At 40.4% G+C, this 27,155-nt stretch overlaps 1 protein-coding gene and 1 non-coding gene across 5 annotated transcripts in view; one reads left to right on the top strand and one right to left on the bottom strand.

Annotated features, from left to right (window-relative positions):
- Positions 1 to 27,155, top strand: part of CLIP1 (CAP-Gly domain containing linker protein 1) — a 103,165-nt gene that overhangs the window by 35,087 nt on the left and 40,923 nt on the right. For 2 of the 4 annotated variants that reach the window (XM_069497575.1, XM_069497579.1), the window contains exons 5-15: positions 1,445 to 1,667; positions 5,256 to 5,453; positions 6,037 to 6,140; positions 8,130 to 8,190; positions 16,013 to 16,957; positions 18,789 to 18,905; positions 21,496 to 21,553; positions 21,840 to 21,923; positions 23,147 to 23,303; positions 24,748 to 24,913; positions 25,012 to 25,227. In XM_069497575.1, the coding sequence (XP_069353676.1) occupies positions 1,445 to 1,667; positions 5,256 to 5,453; positions 6,037 to 6,140; positions 8,130 to 8,190; positions 16,013 to 16,957; positions 18,789 to 18,905; positions 21,496 to 21,553; positions 21,840 to 21,923; positions 23,147 to 23,303; positions 24,748 to 24,913; positions 25,012 to 25,227 (2,329 nt within the window). Of the gene's footprint in view, positions 1 to 1,444; positions 1,668 to 5,255; positions 5,454 to 6,036; positions 6,141 to 8,129; positions 8,191 to 9,143; positions 9,177 to 12,230; positions 12,336 to 16,012; positions 16,958 to 18,788; positions 18,906 to 21,495; positions 21,554 to 21,839; positions 21,924 to 23,146; positions 23,304 to 24,747; positions 24,914 to 25,011; positions 25,228 to 27,155 lie in introns of all 4 variants that reach the window. The other 2 variants (XM_069497576.1, XM_069497578.1) reach the window with 2 other exon arrangements.
- On the bottom strand, positions 6,666 to 6,792 carry LOC138401955 (U6atac minor spliceosomal RNA). The gene has a single exon (XR_011236564.1). It is a non-coding gene; the product is annotated as a U6atac minor spliceosomal RNA (small nuclear RNA).

A 27,155-nucleotide genomic window follows, 5' to 3' on the forward strand; every position in this document is an offset into this window, starting at 1 on the left:
TAGATTCTGAATAAGCATTCAGTTTATTTTTCAAAGTAGAAAGGAAATACTATGTTATCCTTCTGGCTTCTCTCCCTTTTGGTAACAGTCAACCTCTGAAAGAGTACCTGGGCATCTAGGAGTGTGAGTAGTGTATCCAGGGGTGGGGGCATGGGTAGAAGGTAACTACCTTTGTTAGGAAAAGAACTTTAAAATGTGTCTTCATAACTGATAAAAATTCCATCCTGTGACTGGCAAGCCAACCTTCCGTTTTAAGGACAACCCATTCTCAATGCCATTCTTGCCTCCCAGACACAGGATAGGAGTCAAATAATGCAAATGAACCCAAGATGAATTTCCCACACTTTTCAAAATGCTTTGAAGGTTTTGGGCACAGGTGTGGTATATGATGCATTAGTAGTAGTAATATACTGTATGTTAATGCATCACTTGCTTATTAAAATGTTCTAGTTAACATTTATAAAAGATACACAAACTGATTATAAGCATATGGGCTTTACCAACAAATGCAATAATAATAATGACTTAATAAAAATCTCCTGGTGCTGCAGTGATTATGAAGCCATTCCTTCTTTTTTTTTTTTTTTTGTGGTTTTTATTGTACATGAGGGTACCTGTACAGAAGTTTCTTTTTTTTTTTGAGACAGAGTCTCACTCTGTTGCCTGGGCTAAAAAGTGCCATGGCATCAGCCTAGCTCACAGCAACCTCAAACTCCTGGGCTCAAGCGATCCTCCTGCCTCAGCCTCCCAAGTAGCTGGGACTACAGGCATGCGCCACCATGCCTGGCTAATTTTTCTATATATATTTTAGCTGTCCATATAATTTCTTTCTATTTTTAGTAGAGACGGGGTCTCGCTCTTGCTCAGGCTGGTCTCGAACTCCTGAGCTCAAACAATCCACCCGCCTCGGCCTCCCAGAGTGCTTAGGATTACAAGCGTGAGCCACCGCGCCCGGCCCATCCCTTCTTAATATTAAAACATTGTAATTCTTGAGAGTCATAAGATTACCAATGTCAGTCTCATAACTGACATCGTTAGTTAATATTTCTCTGTGTCACTTTAGTGGATCTGCCCAGAGTTAGGTGTTTGTCTTATTTCTTTTTCCCTTCGTTTGGCTTGGTTTTATGAAGCGGGATCAGGATATTGCTGAACTCCTCTGCTGTTGTTTATCAAATGGTAGAAATACGTATCCCCTCTGCATAGACCCTCAGCAACAAATGAGTAATCTCATTCTGCATGTCATATTGTTATTATTGTGTTTTCTGTAACATCATCAAGACTATTTATCAGCCTCCACGCACGTGAACGGTGCTGGTGCATAGTCCCAGCTTAGTGGTCGAGTTCCCTCCCGGCAAACCAGTCCCAAGTTGGGAGAGCCTTTGGTTATAGTTGTTATTTCTTGTAATTCAGTTGGTTTCTCTCATACTCTTATTGTTCTCTAAAGGTATTTTCAGTGTCAACCCAAATATGGCTTATTTGCTCCTGTCCACAAAGTGACCAAGATTGGCTTCCCTTCCACTACGCCAGCCAAAGCCAAGGCCGCTGCGGTGAGGCGAGTGATGGCCACCACGCCTGCCAGCCTGAAGCGAAGCCCTTCTGCCTCCTCCCTCAGCTCCATGAGCTCGGTGGCCTCCTCTGTGAGCAGCAAGCCCAGCCGGACAGGCCTAGTAAGCTGCCCTTCCCTCATTACCTGCCTCCCACTTCCCAGGCATGACAAATGCCACTGTCAGTGCACCTGCTTTGCTAGTCCTTGTGCTAAATGTTGCTCATAGCTTGCTGTGAAAGTTCTTGCAAGTAAGTTTTGAAAAATATGACTCCAGCAAGAATGCAATTTTTGAAATAGGGAAGGGGTTTTAATAGACCTTTTCAGAGTTTTAAAGGCTTAACTATGTACCAGTTCTCAGTGAATCTGTAGTAACTACTGCTTAGCCTAACATATGGGATGAATTCTTTTCTCTGAAATTATTTTGGGCCAAACATGACAGGAAAATTGGAGGAATCTCTTTCCTTAAGTACGTAGATCTCTTTCTCTTTTACTTCAAACACTTTTAGGAACTAAAGTATTTTGAGTAAAGGTGTGTTCTTAGAATGTTAATGTTGTATTAATACAGTCTCACCTACTGAAAGCAGTTAATGGGTGGGGCGTTCCTAACTTGTGCCATTGGACAGAGAAAGAAGCTTCTTTTAATTTTAATTTATTTTTTAAATTGACAAATAATTGTGCATATTCGTGGGGCACACAGTGATGTTTCCATACATATAATATGTGGTGATCAGATCAGGGTAACTAGCGTACCCATCATGTCAAACATTTATCATTTCTTTGTGGTGGGAAGAAGAGAACTTCTGAAACTGGAGAAGGATACAAGGAAAAGCCGTGTCGTGTTTTGTTTTGTTTTGTTTCCTCTCTTCTTGTCATCTCCTCCAGTCTCTCTTCCACTCTCCCTCTTTTTCCCATTTAGAGCAGTAAAAAATAGAATCAGCAGAATTAAAATAGGCAACGCCTCATTCTGTTTGTTACTGTGGTATTTTATTAGGGTCAAAAGCCCTGTCCTTATTTACTTGAAGTGAGGCAAATGCTGTTTAAATTAGAATTGGCAGCATAAAATTCTACTCCAAACTGAATACAGATTTCTGCTTTGTGATGGCGAGTGGCAGACAGGAGTTAGAATGGTCAGTGGTGTGGTGGGGAAGTAGGGTGGTTAGCCTTGGGTCTCATTCTGCCTGCTCTTCCATTGTCGGGCAGGGTGGTGGGACCTTTCATTGGGGGTGTGCTCTTCTGCCAGCCAGCTGGATCTTATTTTCTTATATTCAGGTAAAATAAATACTGCTCAGACTTTTTCAGTTTGCATGCGAAAAGCAAGTCTGCATCTTCAACAGAAAAATTACTTTTATGAGAAAAGTGTGACAAGAACAATGAAACAGAGGTGAAAAAATCCGAACTCCTTTTTTTGGACAAAGCCTTGTTCAGAGTGGGTCAGCAAGCTTTAGTATTGACATCCTGTCTACTTTGCTATTCTAGGAACAATTTCATGGAAGTGTCTACTTTCGATTAGGAATTCTTTCTTGAGTAATTTTAATTTACCTTGTAATTATAAGTGTCCATTTCTTTGAGAAATATTGAGCTCTCCCTGCCTCCCACAAAGTTCTCCTCTTTCTTTTCAGACCAGTTCTGATTCCTCTGAGTTCACCTTTTTCAATCAAGAAAATTGACAGGAGAGAGACGAGTCTCCTTGCCTTATGAGACTGCTTATTTTTATGTGTCTTTATTTTGGGGTAACTACAGTTTCTAAACCAAAAATCACTGGAAAAGAATACAATAAGGACAAAGAAGAAATAGAATTGAAATTATGATTTCAATCATATTGCTCAGAGATGTATTTCTGTCTCAGAAAAACATAAATTGAAAGAAAAAATAATATTTTTTGCTCTTCAGTAATCACAGTGACTTAACTATTACGGTATATATGCTCCTGTTGGGCACTGCACATCTCGTCAAACCTTGCAGTCGTATTTATCACTGCCAGCCTCATTTCCTGTGCCACATTGACTTTTGCACTGTACTTTTTGTCATGGCAATAGCCAAAGCCCAACTTTGTGAAGATATGATGATATTGAAAGGAATATAGATCAATCTAATATTGAATTGCCTCGAACTGTTAGTTTGCATGGTGTCCAACAGATGTTCCTGTGTTTCCCTTGAAGTTTTAAAATATCCCACAGTACCCCTGTGAGTTTGGTGCTTCACCCTGGGGCATCTCTGCACATGGTTTGGGAACCTCACATTTAATGTATTCAGGAAGAAATGTTAGTAAGAGAAAGTATAATTTAACCATATAATGAAATTGAGAAAGGTCAAATGATTAAAAGAGAAGAAGAGTTTCCCCCAAACATGTTTAAATAATTAAAGAAATTTCACTAAATAAAATGGCAGAGGGCAATTTGAGTTTGATTGAATTCGTTTCCTCTCATAGTTACCAAATTGCCAAATCATTAATTGATGAAAGATCCTCACTGTAAGTCTGTGTCCTGTGCATCCTGCCACGAGGGCTCAGAGAGGCTAAGAGAAGAGCCTTCAGGTGCTGAATGAAGCTTTGATTGCGGAAAGTGAAGTAAAGGCTGAAGTCATCCGGAGCCAGCAATGGCCAAGTAAACAGCCTTGGTCAGCACTTGCCAAGGGATGAGGCCATTGCTTACCTACCTCCCAGCCTCCAGAGCCCAGCTTGGAAGAGCATTATTCAACTTTTGCCCAGTTACCTGTTAACGTTTAACAGAAGATGGTTTTTCTCTGGCTTTTTACATGATTGTTAGCCTCAGGGTGGTGGGGTTGGGTGTGTGAAACAGCAAAGATGAATGATGAGGAACTGCACACTTTGTTTCTCCACTGCCCTGACCCCGTCCCTGTCTCTGCTTCCCTTCCTCGTTTTCTTCTCTCCTCCCTCTTCTCTCTCCATTTTTTCTCTCTCCTTTCACCTTCCTCCTTACTTCTTTCTCCACAATTTCTCTGTCCCTTCTGTTTTTCTCTCTCCTCATCTTTTTCTTCCTTTCTTTCATGTGTGTCTGTTTATGTGCACACTCACTCATTCACACACACTTTTGAAGGCAGATACAGTTTTCCTCTTAATCTTTATAAATCTCTGTGATGATTGGGGTTCAGGCCCTAAAGCTGGATTCCTGGGTGAGATCTTCAATGCCTTTCATTTTGAAAGAAAGATGGAGAAAATCCTGACAGAGCTCCAACTGTTTAATGACTTGCAGGAAAGTTTGTGACCCCAAGGGCGAACACTTCATTACTTAATGGTATTTGGAAGCTTAGAAAGCTTTAAAAAAGTCACAATCTCAAGTCTGGGGATCAAAAGATTGGCCAAAATGTCATAACAAGAAGATAACTATTAAGCTCGAGCTGAAATGGAGTGTAGAGAAACTTGTTAAATGGGTTCTGTGGAATTTTTCTAGATTGCTACATGGCCCTGTCAGCTGAGCTCAGGGTACTTAGGATTTGAGCCACTTATTCTCCTTCTGAACACCTTCCTGATTGATCCGTGACCTCTTACATTGATGTGTTCTTTGTGAGATTTGCAGGCAGAAGGAACACACTGTCTTGTTTTTCGCTGAAAAGCCTTTCCTAGTCCGTGCTAGCCTGCGAGCTGGAGCAGCTCTTGCTTTGCTGAGGAGGTGCCGCCATGCATGCAGCGCTCCTTCCCTGCTGCCCTGACTGCACCAGCGCCCTTCACTTCTTTAACTTTCCTTTGCAGTTGACTGAAACCTCCTCCCGTTACGCCAGGAAGATCTCCGGCACCACTGCCCTCCAGGAGGCCCTGAAGGAGAAGCAGCAGCACATTGAGCAGCTGCTGGCTGAACGGGATCTAGAGAGGGCGGAGGTGGCCAAGGCCACAAGCCACGTGGGGGAGATAGAGCAGGAGCTAGCTCTGGCCCGGGACGGACACGACCAGGTGAAGTCTGGTGCTGACCTTGTTGTGGACATGGTGATGGTTTCTAAATTGAGTGAGGAGACCCAGGGGCATGCCCGGTGCTTGGCACCAAGGAGCTAGTCTGGAGAGCACTAGAAATGAGTGTACATTTCTTTTCTGAGCTTGTTTGAAAGCTGTGACCTGGGGCACTTGTTTCCATCATCATAGAGATGAAGTTTTGTTCTTCTTGATTCTACCTTAGTCTTTGGTCTTTACGTCCAGGTCTTTTGGCCTCTCTGTGTTAGGCCAGCTTGTTTCTTAGGAACTTATGAGTGATTACAACTCCTGTTTGTAGATTATACTTTGCATGTGTTTCAGCTTCAAAAAAGATAAGAGTTATTGTAACATTGCCCTCTGTTGCTTTAATGGTGCAGTTTTTCATCATCTAGCTTCCAGGAAAGCTCCCGAGAGTAACCCATTAAGATAGAAAGCATTTTAATGTGACAAGGTTTTAGAGCAATGCCCACCCACCATGGTAACACTTACCTGTAGCTCTTTGGAGGTATCCCAGGGCCCGTATCCAGGTCAGAAAGAGGCCACTGACTGACATCCTTGCCTTCCCCAGCATGTCCTGGAATTGGAGGCCAAGATGGACCAGCTGCGAACAATGGTGGAAGCTGCTGACAGGGAGAAGGTGGAGCTTCTCAACCAACTTGAAGAGGAGAAAAGGTGACCCCAAACTGCTCCAGGGTGAAAGTGTGGCCTTTTCCTTTTAAATGATCTTAGGAAAAAATTTCCTGTTAACCTTATTGGTGTCAACCCTTAGAATCAAAGCAATGACTATGTGTTCAGCAGAAATTGAACTCTTCATACTGTGTGAAGAGGGCTTGCTTTGATTTGACTTTTTTCAGCAAGTTTGGAATCATTAGACCTGGCCTGATTAATTTAACAGTAAATGCCAAACATCCTGTTGAGGATAGCTTTAGTTAGTATTGTGGAGGTAATCCTAACCTAGTTTTTACCTGGAGCCATTCCTGGTAAGAGGATATTCTAGGCCCAAGTTACCTAGTATTTATGAAATTGTATCATGTCTTGTGGGTGATAATAAGGTCCCTGTCCTTGGGAAACTCAGTACCTTATTAGTAAAACAAAATTCTCACATGTGAAACAATTCAAGAGTTATCAGTATGAGATCAAATGCTAAATGGTGTGAGACAGAGAAGTCAAATTTGGTTCTTTTTTTTTTATTTTTTTTAAAAACGATGGTTAGATACCATGAAGTAGGTGGCAATGCCTTAACCGTATGCATGTTGTACAGGCCTGAGAGCCTCTTCCATCCTTGTCAAGGGGAGTGCTAACCTTCTCTCCTTTCATACAATGCCAAGTTTGGTTCTTATAAAAGGAAGTTTCTCAAGGCAGTGAACAAACAAGATTTCTGAAAAAAGTGTCTGCATGGAAACCAGACATTTCTGGGTTATAGGAAGTTTGTCCTCTGTTGGATAATGCTGTCTTCTGTCATTTCTGATGACACCAACTTAACTGAGTAATAATCTAGTATTACTGTGTGCTCAGGACAGTCATAAGCAGTGTCATATTGAGCCGGCACAGTGAGGGTACAATACTGTCTGTTACCAAGAACATTAGTTTCTCGCTGGAGAGAGACACGCTATACATGGGAAATTCTCCTCGCATTTAAAAATTGGCTGCAGGTAAATGAGAGACTGTGATAGACCTTTATAGACCCTTCTGAATGCCATGGCACCCTTCCATTTGCTTCTGTTCTTAAATTGGCTCTTTGCAGATGGCCAATCAGTAGATATGTCTCCCAGCTCTCACGTGAGCTTGAGGCCTTTAACCTGGATTAACATTTCTTATTTAATTCACTAGGATTTTTTATTCTGAATTTTACTAGAAATGCTGGTGAGTTTGAAGGGTTTTGTTTTGTTTTACTTTACATGTAGTTTATGAACTTTGTCCACCTTTTCTTCCTTCTCTTAAAGGTTCACAATGTGGTTGTTACCTGGAGTTTGTAAATCCTCAGAATGTCATTATATTTCATTGACTTTGTGATGGCATTGATTGAAACCCACACCCAATATCAGAGATTTTAAAATGTGAGAAAAATGTGCATTTAGAATCAAAGAAATAGGATCTTTGATTGCTTCTCCCCCAAGTCGTTCACAGCCCTGCGCTCCCCGTCTTGGAGCAGGTTCTGGTACTGTCCCAGAGCCTTTGAGATTGGGAGTCTATGCATAAGAAGCCTGCTAACCTCACCCTAAAATATCTGATGTGGGGTGATACAAGGAGAGATTTGTTTTCTCTGCTAAGAAAGTAGAAATTCTAGACTTGAAATCTCAAAACTATTTCTGTGGTCATCATTTTCTTTTTACTTGCCTTACCTTGATTAGATCCATAATGGTGTTTGTGACCAAGAGAACCAGTTGATTTTTCTAAACTCTTACCTCATGCCTTCTGGAAAGTAGTACCTGGATAAAATTTTGGCATTTCCTGTTAGAGTACAGATCTTAGATTTATAAATCAGAGGCCTAAAGATGCTTTTAAAATTTTTCCACATCTCTAAGGCATTTTTTTCCCGCCATCTGCTGAATTCACCAGGGTGTATTGATTACAGATTTCTTTTTTGGGGGGGGGTTGGGATAAGGCAGATGTTTCTTAATTACTTTCTTAAAAGTGCTTTGTTTTGGTTTTATTCCACAGGAAGGTTGAGGACCTTCAGTTCCGGGTTGAAGAAGAGTCAATTACCAAAGGCGATCTTGAGGTAAAATGCCCTCCAGCTCTTTAAAGCTTTTGTGGGTACCAGTATTCAGAAACAGGGGTGAAATAATGTGCCAACTGACACGTGTGGCCAGAGCCCTCAGCTGAGGGAACGGCAGGAACCCCACCCTCTCTGGCCAGGCTGGGTTGTGGGTGTGGCTTTACGGTGAGGATGCCAGCCCTTGAGCCGGTGACTGTGGTGTCCCACCTCCTGTGGCCAAGTAAAACTCAGACTATTTTCTCATGCTTCAAAATTCAAAACCATGAGTTAGATTTAATCAAGTCATAAATCTGGCAGTGAACAACTGTTCACATTAGTTTTTTAATTAGACACAATTAAATGGTTTTGTTGGTTTCAAGCCATTGCAAGATACACAACAAATATAAATTAACGTTTAAAATTTTTCAGATTTTTGGTTCTTTAGTAAAAATTGCACTTGTCTGTGCATTTTCCCAAATACGTATTTTTGCTACCATTACAATTTTAGAGTCTGTTGGCTGCCCACACCATGCCCTTCCAAACAGGAACTCTGATTTCTTTGGAAATGAATATCTTTACAGTCTTTACAAAGGAGTAAGGGGAACATTTTCTGACTTCTCATTTTGTAGGGCCCAGAATTTAATGGTTCATTAACAATTTAATAGATACCTTCTTCACTCATTTCACATACAGTCACAATCCTTTAGTTGACTTTTGTGTTGTTCTCATCCATTTAAAAACACCCAAAGTCTCATTAGAAGTTTCATATCTTCATCTAATTCATATGAAATACAACCTGTGGTGTTTCAGGAGGGTCAAGTTGAAATATTTACATCAGCACTAGGCTAGCAGAGTCTGTCTGATAAACTTACTTGAAATTAATCAAATAAAGTTATCTTGAAACCCTAACACATAGTGAAACCTTAGTTAAATCTCTTTTTTGTTGTTGTTTAATTATTTTATTTTTTTACTGATAGCAAAAGAGCCAGATTTCTGAAGATCCTGAGAATGTAAGAGGGCACTTAACTGTGTGGATATTTCCCTTGTTAACACAGATTGATTACAGATTAAAATGCTTATTGATACACTCAAATACTAACGGCATAATCTGACCTTGGGACATTGATCTTAATATTTCTGTGCATGTGGCTTTCAAAGCAATTACATTTGTATCCTGAAGAAATTGTATGTAATGACTAAGCTCTGTAAATTCATTCGTTTAATGAATAGGCCAATGTTTGCTTTATAAAGAATTTTACCAAAAAGGAAAAAAAAAGTGTTTTTGTCTGGAGGCCTGGCCTCCTTCACCTAATTTATAATGTCTTCTAATTTTGGAATTATTCTAAAAGAGACGATAGCTGACGGAAGCATAAAACATGTTAGATGCAGAGTTGCAGGAATTCTGGGCAAGTTTCCCACGAGAGAAAAGGCAATTGTGAGACTCCCGGCTCTGACTGGCTGCCTTTCCAGCGCACGCCCCCTGCTGGCGAATGCCGGCCAGTGCGGCTGACACGACGTTCAGACGGCCCTTTGCTGATACGGTATTTTCCCTAGTTTGTGAAACTGGAGGCAAATATTCTTCAGTGAAGACACTGTGTGTTTTTAAATTTATTATTGTTGAAGTGAGATTTTTCTAGTAGCAGCGCTACTAGGCATGTAAGTGTTTTCTTTATCTCCCTCCCTCTGATTAAGATCAGACACCCAATACGATCTTCCCGAAGTGGCCTCCAGAGCACTGCTGCTCCGGGTACCCTGCCAGCTGTGATGCTGATTGAAAAGAACCTGACAACCTTTTGCTTTGATTTACTACCACGAGAGAATGACATTAAAACAAAGAACTCCTTTTCTTCCTACCACCTCCTGGCAGCTGAAATAGACAACTCAAGACTGAACTTTTTAAAAGGTCTTCATTCTGAAGGGTTCCTTTTTGTGAAGCTACTTCAGTGATCTGGGTCTCTTCTCTCCTTCCAAAACAGGCTCCCGCTGCACCCGGTGTCAGTCTGCATGGGATCTCCCTCCTGCCTCTCTTGTGCGCTTCTTGCAAAGCCTTCGCTTTCCTTCTCAATCCCTGCCCCAGGACTTTCCTCTTGGGATACTCTGTGTCTTATTTAAGAAAGAAATAATTTTAAAAGGAGGGTTGTCCTGTTTTGATGTCACATTTTTACTCTGTGCTGTGGCATGGAAGTGGATCACTAGTTCCCTTGCTGCTAATTGATCAAATTCCACTGTAGAGCCCCAGATAAATTGTGTATGTACCCTTCAGTAAGGAGGCATTAGCTATGCTCATCTGGAAGATCTCTGAATGGAGAGAAGGTCACATTAAATGTATAGTTGCTTTTTATCTGGAAGTAGTGACCTTTCACCCAGAGGACACTTAACGCAGTGTCGAGAGAATTACCTTCTGCCTTTTCCTATCACTGCATTTTTGGATTTCAGTACCTGAGGCTGTGACCTCAATATGTAGATCTGGATTAGATTTTTCTTTTGTAAAAGCAGATAAAATCGAACAACTTCTGTCTAAGGCACATACGGACCAAGGGGACTATCCAGACAATTAGGTTTTGAATTTTATCTTGTTATTTTCATGGAGTGTAAAGAGCTGAAACAGACAAAGAATTTTTAAGAAATTTTTTCATTCACCTTTTAAATGTCCCTTGATGGTTTCTCTATACCTGGTTCACAAGCCAAGTGAACTCTTGAATGCATTGCAGTCCCCTGAGTACCACTAGAGTGAGTGGAGATGTTTATAACCTTTATTTTTACATTCCACCTTCTACTCAAACTTGTTCACTTTGTTTAGAGTCTGTTGTCATTTTTTCATTGCCCATAAGTGTCCAGACTGATAGGTCAGTTAGAACCACAAAGAATTTAATACAAGTCACAAGCAGCTGCTGAGAGATGCCCTGTCAATAGGTTTTGTCATTCTGATAACTGATAACCTCTTGGCTAGGGGAAAGGTACATTTGGATACCTAGATTATTTCAGATTGGTTAAGGTTTTGCTGCACTTAAACCTCTTGGAATGAGATTGCCCTGTGGGTTCCTCATTAGGTTACACGGGAGGACGTGGTGATGAGGAGTGCAGAGTCTCTGTGAGATCTTGGAGGCTCTGATCACGTTAGGATCCCACCAGTTCTTCGTGCATGTAGTTCACTCATGCCACCATTTGTTAGCTTTCTTCCCTCTGAGCTGATAAAAATGACTTCATCTAGGGATAAAAATAATAAGCCCCTTGCCAGCTTGAGCTAAACTTTTCTCCTGCTCTGAGCCTCTTAATTGGTCTGCTTCAGAGATGGGGGCTGTGGACGATAATTATTACTGAATTTTCTCTTTGTAATTCTGATTCCTTTGTTCCCCTCTGAAGACCAATAGCTTTTGGGAAATCCACTATTGGAAGGGAATGAGAGTTTCCACGGCTCCCAACCTGTCATACCCTTCTCACCTATTTCTTGCAAAGGCCGCTGGTGTGATTTCCTTGGCTCTAGTTTCTGGATTCCCTTTATTAGTGTTATTACTTGACCCTTTTTCATGTTAAATTATATGCCAAAATGCAAGGATCTGCTCTAAGGACTTAGAGGTTTACGACATTATCTCTTTCATGTTTAAGTGATAGTGATGATCATTCTGAGGGTTAATGTACTTTTTGAAGCCATCGAGTCAGTTACATACACATTAATGCCAAGTAGCCATCATGGGGAGGAGGGAAAGTGATAGTTTAGAGGGATATTAACTTTTCTAATTTGTGCTGATAAACTTCACTTATCAATATAACTTATATTTGGCTGCATGCATCTGACACTTCATCTTGCCCCATGTGTTTTCCATTTTTTCTTTCCGAAGAGACCAGCTCATGTCCCGTGCCCACCACCACCCCTTTGTCCATAGTGCTCATCCTCACCCAGCCTCCTCATCTCATTCCATCCTCTTCCCTTCTCCATTACCCTTTTTGTTCATCCTTTGGCGGAAGGTACTGGTGGCTGAGCCTGCATGCCGCGCTCTCTCCTTTCGTGCTGGCATGTCATGGTGGCACTGTTGTGTTCTCTTCCTCTTCCTTTTTACTAACAGACGCAGACCAAACTGGAGCATGCCCGCATTAAGGAGCTTGAACAGAGCCTGCTCTTTGAAAAGACCAAAGCTGACAAACTCCAGAGGGAGTTAGAAGACACTAGGGTAATGGCTTTCACTATTTCATGAAGCAGACCCATGCGTGTGAGTGGTGGACACCTCGGGTGACGTACATTGTAGCTGGCCTGAGCCTTGACCCAGTGGTTCGTTCAACTGAGTTTGGTCTTCACACTGTTCAGATGTTCTTGAGCTTACACTGATGGGTAGGCACAGGTGTTTTATATCAAATCTTTTGTCAAAAGTAAAGACTGACTCCTTTGGTTAACTCAACCAAAATTGTATCAGAAACTTTACGACCATAAAAACTAATGGGTATAACTGTATTTGAAGTTCTTTGTATTAATACCTTGAAATACATTTCTCTAGTTTGCCACAAGCAGTCAATTGTCCTCTTGTTCTCATATTCCTAGTTGTTGGATTTTTTTCAATAATTTTTTTATTTCATTAATAATTTAGCTCTCTTTTCCTGCCTCTTCCCTGGCCTTAGGGAGGAAGGAAATGGAAACACTGGCTCTTTTTAATGAGAGTTAAGGACTTTTACCCCAGTTATCTTTTTTTCTTGATAGCTGATCTCTCTTTGCACCTCCCTCCTTTCTGTTACCCAGGAGATTAAAATCTAGTAGTCAGGAACGAAACGTGTGTTGGGAACAGAATGGCTTCTTACTATCTCCAGCTTACTGTGTTTGGCCCTTGGAGCCAGTGCCTTAGTCATGCTTTAGTTTATTTATACATTAAAGCACCTGTATAGTGCTTACTTTGTGCCAGGCACTCTTCTAAGTGCTTTACAAGTAGTATTCAGTCCTACCACAACCATAGGAGATAGGGAGTATTATTGTTCCCATTCTACAGACAAGAACACTAAGGCACAGAGAGGTTAAATAATTTGCCTAAGGTCACACAGCTAATGGTAATAGTGGAGGCAGGATTTGCATCAGGGCCATTTGGCTCCAGAGTCTTTGCTCTTAACCAGCACAGAATGGAGTCTGTCTATTATGGAAGTAGTTTTATGCTAAAAGATTTAAGAAATAATCAGAGTCATATGTAAAAATATATATTCATGTATACCTTTAAATCATGAATTTGTCTGTCAATAGCTAAATTGCCCAGATTCTTACCTTTAAAATTTCTAAAATTACTCAGTCCCTGATCAAACTTGGTATCCTGATTTTTTGAATTGTTAGTATATGTAGAAATTTTTATACAATGAGAAATCATTGACTGATCTAAAAATCTAGACAATTGAGTAATTTTCCTTCTCTAAGTCATAAGTTTTTATTTTTTAAGATGAAAGAAAATATGCTCGGCCTCAAAACTAAAGATTTCTCCTGTGTATTTGGTAAGGAAAAAAATAAAGTTATTTGGTGCTGTTTCTTCCTTACCTGAGATCGGAAGAACTGGCCTGGGAAATAAAAGGGACTAATGAGCGTGAGTTCCTTTGGTGTGACTGGCTGTTGAAGTAAGGATATATATATTTTTTACTTCTGAGCTCCTCTCGAATATCTTCATTTTGTCAGCAAACAACACTGATGCCTTCTTTGCGCTCTGCGTAAGAAGGCATCTATTTACAGCATGGTTTATCCATATATTTCAGATGAAGGCTTATATATTTCCATAACAAAGTGTGTCTTCCATTGATCCTCACTCTTGGTTTGCCAAGTGTGAAAATAACCAACGACCCATGTAAGTTTCACATCATGTATGTTACTTTTTAGGAAGCACTTTAGAATTCCTTTTTGCCAATAAATCCAGTTTATAAACAGTGTGCTTGGTGCTGTAGAGGTATTAGCAGGAATAAGAAATGATTCCTGACTTAATTTATGGTCTCAAACTGGTGGGAGAGGCAGACACAGGTAGTTTCTACCGAAGGCAGACTTTGGGAAATAAAACAAAAGAATGGAAGTAATATACTTTATATGAAAATACCATATAAAGTATAATCACATTATTATTTATTATTTTCATTTCATTGTTTTTCATTTGGCTGTTAATTGTAACTAAGAACTATTGCCCTATTGGATTTAATTTATTGATGCTAAAGACTTTGCAGCAATGGGGTTTATTAATATTTTGTACCTTATTTTGAGGTAACAAATTCTTGGACTCTCCTCTTCCCAGAAAACTATGTAAATGAATTAACATCGTTAGCCTGAAGCATCTCTAATCTCAAAGCATAGCAATTATAGTAAACTCTGAAATATTTAACGACTAGATTATGCAGTTTAGGAGACCCAAGTGCTTTCTTGTCCTCTTCTCTTGAGGACGTTTTAGTTTTTATTGGTATTACAGCCTGTAGGTAGACAGAGGAAATGGAAGAAACATATCCGTTATTTTCTGTCCCAATAAAGGCAGTGTGGGAGAGGAGTGTTAAATTCAGAGTTTTGATCCTTAAAATTTGGGACTCACTGCTGTTTTTAAATTATTTGTGTTCTCTTCTATTTCCCAGGTTAGTCAAATAATTTTTATGCCTGAAGCTACCATTTTCTACATATTCTGTTCACTAAACTGACTGCCTAACAGGTAGCAGAGGGAAATAATTTTTCAAGAATGACAAGACACAGGTTAAGAAAGTGTTTTTCCTAGCCCTGGAGTGTTTATTCAAAAAGAGCAGATTCCTGGGTACTACCCCAGAGCTCAAATAGAATCAAAATATGTGGGAACAGCTAGAAACTTGCATTTTAGACATACATTCCAGGTGATCCATGTGCATAGTGATGTCTGAGAACCACTGGGTTAGGGGAACAAGATGTGTACATCAAAATGCTGATAGAATTATAAAATCCAAAAGGAAGCCTCTATAAGATTCCTATGTTTAATTGCAGGTAAGTAATCCTTCTTACTTTGTCTTTCTAAAAAAAGGTTAGTAAGTTAATTCTTCATTATCCACTTGATAATGGAGGTTTTTATATAGGTGATGTGTTTGAAACATTTGATAGGTAATTTTAGATCTCTTATACCAGTGCTATCCGGTAGATGTGTAATGCAAGCTACGTGTCTACAATTTACAATTTTCTGGTACCCACATTAACTAACTTTTTAGTAAGTTACAGGTGAAATTAATAATATATTTTATGTAAACAGATATATCCAAAATCTTATTTTATCATACAATCGATATAAAAACAAGATGACTTATGTTCACTTTTTCTAAGTCTTCAAAATCTGATGTGTATTTTACACTTAGAGCACATCTCACTTCAGATGAGCCACATTTTAAGTGCTCCAGTAGCCATATTGGCTAATAGCTGCTGTGGACAGCACAGTCTGTAAGATCACCCTCATCAGATGGGTAAACATTTATGCATCCTGGATGAAGTGGGGTAGAAAAAACTGCCAAAATAAGGAAAATTCTTTCTGTCAGGAGAGCTTTGAAAGTTACTGTTTCTGTTGACTTATCAATTAACGGACAATTCCTTGATTTAAGCTTCATTAGAGGAAAAAGAAGTATTTGGGGGGTGAGTTAAACTCAATATTGATTTTAGATTCCTTTAGTATCTCAAAATGGTAGAAATTTGCTGAAGACAGTAATTTTGAATTGGAGCTACCAAAATTGGGCTTAAGCCATTATCACAGTTAGAGATATAGTAACCTGTAATCATTTGCAACAGCTTGACTGCTGCCTGAGATGAGATGGTTATTAAATATCTTCAGGGTTAAGGAAAAGCTTCAGTAATTTATTATTTAAATAATCTTTTTTTTTTTTTTTTCTGGACTGCTGTTAATAGGTGGCTACAGTATCAGAAAAGTCACGTATAATGGAACTAGAGAAAGACCTAGCATTGAGAGTACAGGAAGTAGCTGAGCTCCGAAGAAGGCTAGAGTCCAATAAACCTGCTGGGGATGTGGATATGTCGCTTTCCCTCTTGCAGGAGATAAGCTCTTTGCAAGAAAAGTTAGAAGTCAGCCATACTGACCACCGGAGAGAAATAACTTCTCTGAAAGAACATTTTGGAGCCCAGGAAGAAACTCATCAGAAGGAGATAAAGGCTCTTCATACTGCCATGGAGAAGCTTTCCAAAGAAAACGAGTCATTGAAAAGCAAGCTTGATCATGCCAACAAAGAGAATTCAGATGTGATAGCTCTGTGGAAGTCCAAGCTGGAGACTGCCATTGCATCCCACCAGCAGGCGATGGAAGAGCTGAAGGTGTCCTTTAGCAAAGGGGTTGGAACGGAGGCAGCAGAATTTGCTGAGTTAAAAACACAAATAGAGAAAGTAAGACTAGATTACCAGCATGAAATAGAAAATTTGCAGAATCAACAAGACTCTGAACGGTCTGCTCATGCTAAAGAGATAGAAGCCCTAAGGGCTAAACTGATGAAAGTCATTAAAGAAAAGGAGAACAGTCTGGAAGCCATCAAATCGAAACTGGACAAAGCGGAAGACCAGCATCTAGTAGAAATGGAAGACACATTAAACAAATTACAGGAAGCTGAAATAAAGGTAAAGGAACTAGAGGTACTGCAAGCCAAATGCAATGAACAAACCAAGGTTATTGATAATTTTACATCACAGCTCAAGGCTACCGAAGAAAAGCTGTTGGATCTTGATGCACTTCGGAAAGCCAGTTCCGAAGGTAAATCGGAAATCGAGAAACTTAGACAGCAGCTTGAGGCAGCTGAGAAACAGATTAAAAATTTAGAGATTGAAAAGAATGCTGAAAGTGGCAAGGTTTGTATTGACATCCTCCATCTTTTTTTTTTTTTTCTTTCCCATTTGTTATCCTTATTTCGCATTTATGTTACTTTTGAGTTCAGGTAATTCATCTTCCAAATTCCTGATTCAATTAAAACAAATTGCTTGGTGCTCCCAGTTGAGTATAGTATAGTATTAATATCTTCTGAGTATCTTGAGTATGGTTTCATCTGAGGAGATTAGAGAAAAGTGTGGGTCAGCCACATAAATTTATTCTGGTGGCCTACCATCTGGATACCTTCTCTATTGCTTTACCCTGGGCCGTGCCAAGATCTCGTTAAGCTTAGTTCCAGTCTGCAATCTCTGTTTATAATAGAGAGCTCCCTAAGACAATGGTGTTAAGGTAAATGAGTGAATGGATAAGACGGAAACATGTAAGATTATGTCTTCCTTTCCTGCCCACATACAGTCACGTGCTGCGTGACAGACCCGCAATGGTGGTCCCGTAAGATTATATTATTGTATTTTTACTGTAGGCTTTCTAGTTTAGATACAAAAATACTTACCATTGTGTTATAGGTGCCTACAGTATTCAGTATAGTAACATGCTGTACAGTTTGTGGCCCGGGAGCAATAGGCCTCACCATCTAGCCTAGGTGTGTAGTAGGTTATACCGTCTAGGTTTATGTAAGTACACTCTGTGTGGTTCGCACAATGACAAAATCACCTAACAACGCAATTCGCAGAACATATCCCTGACCCTAAGCGATGCATTGCCTATCTGTAGGGTTAAGTACTAATACAGGATGTGAACTCTCAGTGCTTCTTGACTCTTGTAAATTAACGTGCTGTGGTAAGTGACATTCACGGCAAAATCAAGGTTAAGAGCCTGGAGCCCTTTGCATTGCTGCTCATGTCTCATTGGCATTTTTTCTGTGGCACAATGAGAACACTGTCCATCTCTTGCTTTTTTGAGGAAAAACTGGACAAGTATGCATTTGGTCAAGGCATAGGAAATTATATGAAACATTCGCCAGCTGCGTTTCTTACTAACTAGTTTTGTTAAATGTCACCTTCATTTTTAAGGATTGTTCGAGGAATTCTTTCTCAGTCCTGCCACTAGTTGAGGCGCTGATATTGATGCTGAATGTTCTGAGCATTTTTCGGGAGAAGCTGCTCTATTGGCAAAGAAGGAAGGGTTGTGATGGTTAAATGGGGAGAGGTGAGGACAGACAAACAGCAAAAAATTACTAAGTGACCGTAAAGATAACAAACTGGTTATAGGAAATTTTTCTCCAGTCTCCTCATGTGGTTCCGAAGTACTGGTCAATACACAAAAATTGGTTAGAAGATTATACATAGTGAATGGTTAGTTCATTTTTTTATGTCAGGATTTAATGAAAGCCAAGTTTTGATGACTGTTGTCTAAGAGATTTTTAAATTTTACTTTTATTCTAATGTTGAAATAATTTAAACATATATAAAATTACAGAAAATAACATAAACCACATGTGCCCATCATTCCTGTCTTAAGGTTTTTCAGGTCCAGTAAACGAAATGGCTCACGTAGCTCATTTAGAAAGTAAGCATCTGCACTTTCTGCTTTAGATCATGGTGATACTCCAAATTAAATTGAGGTATAGAAAAAGTCTGTTTTAACTATTTAAAATAGCCATTAGACAATCAGAACTGATTGTTTGAAAAGTCATTGGCTTCTTAGAATTAAAAAAAACCTTTTATTCCTTTCAGTTTTGTTCTGTTATGTTTGTTTCTCATAAATTTTTTATATTTGTTTTATTTTTTCCTTCTCATTCTTTTTTGTTTTCTTTTTGTTCATTTGCTTCTATACCATGTAACTATATGTTAGGCTAGTAGCATTACCAAAGAGCTCCAGGGGAAAGAGCTAAAGCTTACTAACCTTCAGGAAAATTTGAGTGAAGTCAGTCAAGTGAAAGAGGCTTTGGAAAAAGAACTTCAGATTTTGGTAAGTATCTACTGGGAATCTGCATCTCAAGGTTTCTGGCCATTTCTTGTTTTTAAAATAATTCTCCATAAAGAGAGAAATTTTGCAGCTATTTCCCTTCTCCTGCAAAGTGTTGACTTAGTGTATTAGTTATTGGCTGGTAAATACTGTACCTTGAGGGGAATCAGATCAAAGCCAAACTAGCAATTAAGGTAGGTATTACTGGGGTTTTTTTTTTGTTTTTTTAAATCTATTCCTTTGCCTCTGGTAATGCACCGCTTTGGAATGTTACTGACTACTTAGTTTCACTAAACACAGGGACCTTCCAAGTGACACATGGAACACAATTGGGTTTCATTTATAACAAGGTTCTTGTGCTGTGTCTTCTCCCATCTACTTTGTGGCTACGTGGGGCAGCAAGCCACCCAGCCGTCCTGGTCATCGGCACCCTCTGTTGGCAAGGCAGGGTGCTGTCTGATTGAAGGAACGCAAAGAAATCTTTCTTATAACATCCCAATTTGTAAGACATGTTTTTTTCTTACCTTTTCTCAGCTTTCTTCCTTCTTCTGCACCAAAAACTTGACCTGAAACAAGGCTGATAATCATGAATAGTGCCAGTGGTACCCACACATCATGGAATGGGAGAGTTGTAGGCTTGCAGAGAAGCTAGATAGGAGAACACAGTAGCTACTAAGAATCAGTTGTCCCAGACCTTTCACCTACCTTCCCGTTCCCTGTTTATTACACTTCTGTGCTAATAACAGTGGTAAATAAAAGCGCGTGATTTTTTTTTCCTTATCTGAGTGCCAATATTACAATATTCTACTTTTTAAAAATGGTAAGTATATAACTGTGCTCTTCAGTATGGTAGCTGCTGTCCACATATGACTATGTCAATTTAAATGCATTAAAGTTAAATGAAATTTGAGATTCAGTTGCACTAGCTACATTTTAAGTGCTCAGTAGCCCCAGGTGGCTACTAGCCACAGCACATTAGGAAACATTTCCCTCATTGTAGAGAGTTCTTTTGGACTGTTCTGGTATATAATACTTTAGCTACATTTTGAGACGAAGTTGGTCTGGGAATCACCATTTTGTGAGTTGATATCATTTAAAAAGATATTTTGAGTTCCATGTCATTTCTCTTCCCTCTTCCCTAAACTTTTAGGATGCATTGCTTGCTTTTTTTTTTTTTTTCCCTTTTCAGCAAGTTATTCCTCCATATACTCTTAAGAGAAAATATGCCACTGTGAGTCTGGCTTTGGGAATAGCACAGGTGGGCAGCCTGTGGGCTTTGATGGACATGTGGCTCACGTGCCCATCTTTTTATAATCCTAGTTAGTTAGAAATACTCATTTAAAAATTCTCTTGGTGTAGCTAGCTCAAAGTTTATCTCAGGACAACCGGGAGAATGATTTTTTTTTTTTTTTTTTTTTTTTTTTTGAGACAGAGTCTCACTCTGTTGCCCAGGCTAGAGTGAGTGCCGTGGCGTCAGCCTAGCTCACAGCAACCTCAAACTCCTGGGCTCAAGCGATCCTCCTGTCTCAGCCTCCCGAGTAGCTGGGACTACAGGCATGCACCACCATGCCCGGCTAATTTTTTTCTATATATATTTTTAGCTGTCCATATAATTTCTTTCTATTTTTAGAGGTGGGGTCTCGCTCTTGCTCAGGCTGGTCTCGAACTCCTGAGCTCAAACGATCCGCCCACCTCGGCCTCCCAGAGAGCTAGGATTACAGGCGTGAGCCACCGCGCCTGGCCGAGAATGATTTTTAATTGTAATGTTTAGAAAGGAAGATCTTGAGCAGCAGGTGATTGATGGACCTTTTCAATTTAAAGAGTAGTTGACACAGACCTAGATACAAGATGTTACACTCAGATTACTCTCAGAAATAAAAAATTTCAGAACGCTGTTCACTATCTCAGGCATATTTCTAAAGTGAAGGTCTCGGCCAGGCGCGGTGGTTCACACCTGTAATCCTAGCACTCTGGGAGGCCGAGGCGGGAGGATTGCTCAAGGTCAGGAGTTCGAGACCAGCCTGAGCAAGAGCGAGACCCCGTCTCTACTAAAAATAGAAAGAAATTAGCTGGACAACTAAAAATATATAGAAAAAATTAGCCGGACATGGTGGTGTATGCCTGTAGTCCCAGCTACTCGAGAGACTGAGGCAGAAGGATCATTTGAGCCCAGGAGTTTGAGGTTGCTGTGAGCTAGGCTGACGCCACGGCACTTTAGCATGGGCAACAGAGTGAGACTCTGTCTCGAAAAAAACTAAAGTAAAGGTCTGCTGTTTGATGAGTAGCAACATGATGGAGCATGCACACACGTATATGCCCACGTGACATGTGTGCACTTATATAAGTATGCACATTCATACATGTATGAAGGTACATGCATACCTCATGCATGTGCATGCTTGTATGCAAACCACACTCATTCATGTGTGTTTGTGCACATTTGGTAGTAGTTGGTGCCTACATATTTTAAGTATGTTAGTTTTAATGAAACAAGACCAGCAACAGAAAGTAAATAATATCGTAGTTACAATTGAGAGAAACTTTTTATAATTTGAAATCTTTGTATTCTGAATATCTAATTCTTTTTGTTTAGAAAGAAAAGTTTGCTGATGCTTCAGAGGAGATAGTCTCTGCTCAGAGAAGTATGCAAGGTATGTCTTACTAAAGTATGAGCAGATTGCTGTAGAGAATATCACACTCTCGAACTGGAGCTGGCCTCTGGAGTACACAGAATAGCGCACAGATTTGGGGAGGCAAAAGAAAGCTGCACACCTGCTTCAGCGCTCTGCACAGCGGTGTGATTTGTAGTGGGACTTTTTAGTATCCCGTTTTCTCAAATCTCACAAGCATATGATTTGATTGGGTTGTAAGACAGCCAAGCTTTAGATGGGTTATTGAATATGAAACATATTAAACTTTTAACTTTATCCTAAATAGAAACTGTAAGTAAATTACACCAAAAGGAGGAAGAGTTTAACATGCTATCTTCTGAATTGGAGAAGCTGAGAGAAAATTTAGCAGGTAAGATGATGTCTCTGGTTACTAAACATTAAATATAGTAGGCTTCCCAGGATTTGAGACAGCTGTAGAATGTCCCATAACATATCTACTGTGCAGGTGTAAAACCTCCTCACGCATTACAGTGATATAACATAATGAAATACTTCTTAGGGATCTGTAACCTTCAGCAAGTCCTCTTTGCTCTGTTTTCAAAAGAGCCAGAACCCACCACCTGTCACCACTTCCTCTGCTGTCCTTGCTCCAAGCCAGTGAGCATCTTTCATCTGAACCACGGTGATAGCCGACCACCCAGGCTCGCTGCTTCTGCCCTGTCCCACTTTAGTCCGTTCTTTTTTTTTTTTTTTTTTGACAGAGTCTCGCTCAGTTGCCCCGGCTAGAGTGCTGTGGTGTCAAGCGCACCGCAACCTCAAGCTCCTGGGCTTAAGCAATCCTCCTGCCTCAGCCTCCCGAGTAGCTGGGACTACAGGCATACACCACCATGCCCGGCTAATTTTTCTATATATATTTTTAGCCATCCATATAATTTCTTTCTATTTTTAGTAGAGACGGGGTCTCGCTCTTGCTCAGGCTGGTCTCGAACTCCTGAGCTCAAACAATCCGCCTGCCTGGGCCTCCCAGAGTGCTAGGATTACAGGCATGAGCCACCGCGCCTGGCCCAGTCTGTTCTTAACAAAGGAGCCAGAGTGTCCTTTTAAAGTGAAGTCAGATCATGTCGCTTCTTTGTGTAAAATCATCCAGGGGCTCCCGTCCCACCCAATGAAAGCTGTCGTCCTTACCAGGATCAGGCCTGTCACCCCTTGGATTTCATCGCGGACCACCCTCCCCTGGCTCACTGCGCTCCCACCGTGTGGCCTCCTCACTCACACTTGGACATATCAGATGCGTTCCTGCCCAGAGCCTTTGCGCTCACTGTCCCCTTCCCCTCACTTCCTTCAGCCTTCACTCAAATGTCACCATCTTAGCGAGGCCCCATCTAAAATTTTCACCTCCTTCCCAGCTCCTTTCCCTGCCTTAATTTATTCTTCCTCTTAGCGCTTACCACTATTTATTATACTGTTTCTTTTCTTTATCTTGTTTATTGTCTGTTTGTTGTCTTTGCTGGAATGTGATTTTTATGAGGGCAGGGATTGCCATATGCAAATATTACCAGAGCAAGGATACACTAGATAAATTTTTGTCACTTGTAACACAGCAGTGTGATTCTTTCTTCTCTATGCATTTAGATATGGAGGCAAAATTCAGAGAGAGAAATGAAAGAGAGGAGCAGTTGATAAAGGCAAAGGAAAAACTGGAAAATGACATTGCAGAAATAATGAAGATGTCAGGAGATAATTCTTCTCAGCTGACAAAAATGAATGATGAGTTACGTCTGAAGGAAAGGTATGTACGAACGTGTTAAGCGTGCCTATGTCAGGCAGGGCTCTGCAGCTGTGTCTCCATGAGAGGGGAGACAGAACATTCTGGATTGTTAGGTTCTAAAGTTTCCTGTCTTTGTTTCTTTCTGTTATTACCTCATTGTGTCCTTGAATCAACTGTTTAACTTTCTCAAAGGGGTTTTATGATTTTGACATGTTAAGAAGGACAGAGTTAAGAAATACGATATTATTTGTAGACTTTTTGGTGACTTGTGAAGAAAAAGTAGTAGTTTACTAGTGGCAATAACATTGTTTATAGGTAGTTAAAAATATTTTCAATTTATTTAAATGTAATGATAAGTAATATTTATTTAGTGCTTACTATGTGCCGGGCACCGTGCTAAAAGCTTTACATGGAGTATATTTTCAGATTCTCACAGTAATCATATGAGGTGAGTTTAGCATTATTCCCATTTTAAAGAAAAAGTAACTGAGGCTTACTGGGGTTAAGTAACTTGCCTGAGGTTCCAGATCTTGGCCTTCTGGTCTCAGAGCCCTTGCCGTTCTCGCTTACTACACTGCACTTCCTTGGTGCTGCTGTTTCTTTTATCTTAACAGCTGTTCTTGGCTCTGTTGTGAGGTTCTTGTTGCTTTGATTTTTTTCTTTTAAGAGCAGTCATATAAAAATCAGATGTTTTCATTTATAAGACAAAAACTTTCATAGGATGTTTTTAGGACCATTAGAATTCTACTTCTTAAAGTGTTACTACTTGCAAAGTCATGTTTACATCCAGCTGTTCACCCACACACAATTCACAGTCACGGGTGATTGGCGGCCAGACCTTGGTTGGGCAGCTTTGGTCAAACTTGCTGTGAGGCAGGTGTAGCTGCACAAGTGGTTGTGGTGCAATGCCTTCTAGAAGTTCCATTTCTGTAAGTGTTTTATAAGTGTAAATTCCAGAGATAACCCCAAGTTTCCCTCCTGTGTTCTCTGATTCCTCTGATAGCCTGTTTTCTAGGTCAGTGGCCCATGTTTTCTATACATCTTTGGCCACACGGTTCTTTTTAAGGTAGAACTTCAAGTTATTTATTGTCATTTTTGTGTGTTCTAGTCTCAAGAGGCACTGGAATGAGTTTTTTCTGCAAACTAGTCTGCTAAAAATTTGAAACTTTCTAAATATACATTTCCTTTAATATGTTTATTTTTCATTCATTTTTCCTTATTGACATAAAATAAGAAACCTTCACAATTATAGTAGTTGTTACTGTAAATAGTGTATTGATAACTATCACAATTGTTACACTTATTCTTTAGGCAGGTCATGTGTTTTGTCCCATTTCAGATATTATTATTCATAACTCTCATAATCGTTAATACAATTGTTATCAATAGTATATTTTTAATCTAATTCTTAAATTTAAAACATTCTTATGAAAAATCTGACACCTTGTATTGAAACTTGCTCTAGATATGTAGAAGAATTACAGCTGAAACTTACAAAGGCTAATGAAAATGCAAGTTTTCTTCAGAAAAGTATTGGGGAAGTAACTCTCAAAGCTGAAGAGAGCCAGCAAGCAGCAGCTAAAAAGCACGAGGAAGAAAGGAAAGAACTGGAGAAGAAACTGCTGGACCTGGTAAGGAGAGAATAAATGGGACTACTTGCTGGCAAGGAAGCCAAGGGGCAGTACAGCTAAGGCTAGATGACTTACTCCTTCACTCGGGGTTTCTGCAGGAAAAGAAGGTGGAAACAAGCCACAACCAATGTCAGGATCTGAAAGCCAGGTATGAAGAAGCCAGTTCTGAGACAAAAACCAAGCACGAAGAAATCCTGCAGAACCTACAGAAGGTGCTGTTGGACACAGAGGATAAGCTGAAGGCTGCCCAAGAGGAGAACAGCAGCTTGTTGCAGGAGATGGAGGAACTGAAAAAACAAGCTGACAAAGCCAAAGTATGTTGTGGGAGAGAATTATTGCTATTGCATTATAGCTTGCCCGAGTTGTGCATCGAGGCTGGAAGGCTGCTAAGAAAGCAGCTGTAGAGTTGGCCTCTACAAATGTTAACCTTCTGAGCCTGTGGCAGGGTGGTAAATTACATTTCCTGTGGCTTCAAGCATTTTGTGCCAGCTGCTGCTCCTTCTCAGGGATGATGGCTACAGGTCTTTCCCCTGAATGTACTGTGTAGCCATCACCCCCATGCCACTTGTTCCCCAGCTGTCACAAAGATTCTTGTGTTGCCTGAGCTCTGTCTGCCTGCTTGTTCCTCTAATCTAGGCCCTGCTTGTTGCCACCTTGCACTAGGGTTAGGAGAGACATGTTGCAGAAAAGCAAGAGGCAGAGCCCAAGTAAGTAGAGAATCAAGGCTGAAGAGAGCCTGGTTGGAGGAACAGAGTTGAGAACTCTAGACTGGGCTTTTCCACGTCCCTAGGAAGGCATTGTGAGCTTACTTATAAGGAAGTTGGATTCGAGGGTAGTGAGGAAACATCCTATTAGAAGATAGAGTAGAACTCGATATATTGGATTTCATTTTATGGTATCAGGATGGTATCTGTGCTATACATATATATATATTGTGACAGAGCCTTGCTCTGTTGCCTCAGCTAGAGTGCAGTAGCATCATCACAGCTCACTGCAACCTCAGGCTCCTGAGTTCTAGGAATTCTGCTTCAGTCTCCCGAGTAGCTGGGACTACAGACGAGCACCACCATGCCTGGCTAATTTTTTCTATTTTTTTTAGAAACAGGGTCTCACTCTTGCTCAGGCTGTCCTCGAACTCCTGGCCTCAAGCAATCCTCCCATCTCTGCCTCCCAGAATGGTGGGGTTACAGGCATGAGCCACCACTCCCAGCCTCCCGATATATTTTTTTGACTCTGGTAGCTTAATGACATTCAGCCTTCCTACTACTGTTTAACTTTTTATTGCTCAAAGAAAAGTAAATACTTGTCTTTATTTACTTTTAATGTGTTAGAGAAATATTTATAAATGAGTTTAATAGAAATTATAAAAGAGCACATGTAGGACTTGAAACCAATCCCATTAAAAACCTTGTAACTAAGTGGACTGTGACACAATGTGTCATGTGAGAGGCCCACGTTCTGCCTCTTCCACATGCTGACAGTCAAGGCTTTCTCCTCTCTTAAAACACCAACAGTTTTATGAGCCGTTTAACACTGGATGTAATTCCCAGATCTTTTGTCTTTGTGATTTCCTTTACCTGGACAGACTCCAGTTTTTTAGTATTTCCTTTAAAATGCTGCAACCTGACCAAACTACCGCATTCCAGTAGGTTGTGTAAGGCCTCACTAATTTTGTCTGTTGGTTTCATACAAGGGTCATTTGGTTAAAATGCCAGGATTATTCCCCCTCCAAGTTGTCTGTAGCTGATTTCTGTGGATTTTTTTTTTTTGAGACAGAGTCTCACTCTGTTGCCCAGGCTAGAGTGAGTGCCGTGGCGTTAGCCTAGCTCACAGCAACCTCAAACTCCTGAGCTCAAGCGATCCTCCTGTCTCAGCCTCCCGAGTAGCTGGGACTACAGGCATGCACCACCATGCCCGGCTAATTTTTTCTATATATATATTTTTAGCTGTCCATATAATTTCTTTCTATTTTTAGTAGAGATGGGGTCTCGCTCTTGCTCAGGCTGGTCTCGAACTCCTGAGCTCAAACGATCCGCCCACCTCGGCCTCCCAGAGTGCTAGGATTACAGGCGTGAGCCACCGCGCCCGGCCATGATTTCTGTGGATTTTAATGAGTCATAGACTCTGGAGAATCTGATGAAACCTAAGAATGTTTTCCCAGGATTGTTTGCGTATGCACTCAACAAATTTTATATGCAATTTCGAGAGGTTCATGGAGCTCATGAAGCCTCCATGTTCCCTA

The sequence above is a fragment of the Eulemur rufifrons genome, chromosome 21 (assembly GCF_041146395.1).
Source record: "Eulemur rufifrons isolate Redbay chromosome 21, OSU_ERuf_1, whole genome shotgun sequence".
NCBI classification, from domain to species: Eukaryota; Metazoa; Chordata; class Mammalia; order Primates; family Lemuridae; genus Eulemur; species Eulemur rufifrons.